The 351-nt window shown below is 56.1% G+C and overlaps 1 protein-coding gene across 1 annotated transcript; it reads left to right on the forward strand.

The window, feature by feature from the left end:
* The first annotated feature begins 6 nt into the window (after positions 1–6).
* On the forward strand, positions 7–344 carry LOC108526157 (actin, alpha skeletal muscle-like). Its single transcript, XM_017866801.1, has one exon. The coding sequence runs from the start codon at positions 82–84 to the stop codon at positions 322–324; it is 243 nt and encodes an 80-aa protein (XP_017722290.1). The 5' UTR covers positions 7–81; the 3' UTR covers positions 325–344.
* Positions 345–351: the final 7 nt, after the last annotated feature.

Here is a 351-nt window from a genome sequence, read left to right on the forward strand (position 1 = left end):
TAGGTGTTGTGAGCTAAAGTTTTCTTCTCTTTTCATCCTGGGCAACTCAGCACCACTAAGGGAGGGCTTTGTCCCCTAGGCATGGAATCTTGCGGCATCCACGAGACCACCTTCAACTCCATCATGAAGTGTGACGTGGACATCCGCAAAGACCTGTATGCCAACACGGTGCTGTCTGGCGGTACCACCATGTACCCAGGCATTGCCGACAGGATGCAGAAAGAGATCACTGCCCTGGCACCCAGCACCATGAAGATCAAGGTGAGTCGAGGGGTTGGTGGCCTTCTGCCTGGCTCTGGAGGCCGGACTGGGGGCGCTGTGTGAGCTGAAGCCATGCCTGGCTGTCTTTGC

The sequence above is a fragment of the Rhinopithecus bieti genome, unplaced genomic scaffold (genome assembly GCF_001698545.2).
Source record: "Rhinopithecus bieti isolate Rb0 unplaced genomic scaffold, ASM169854v2 repeat_35727, whole genome shotgun sequence".
In the NCBI taxonomy this organism is placed as follows: domain Eukaryota; kingdom Metazoa; phylum Chordata; class Mammalia; order Primates; family Cercopithecidae; genus Rhinopithecus; species Rhinopithecus bieti.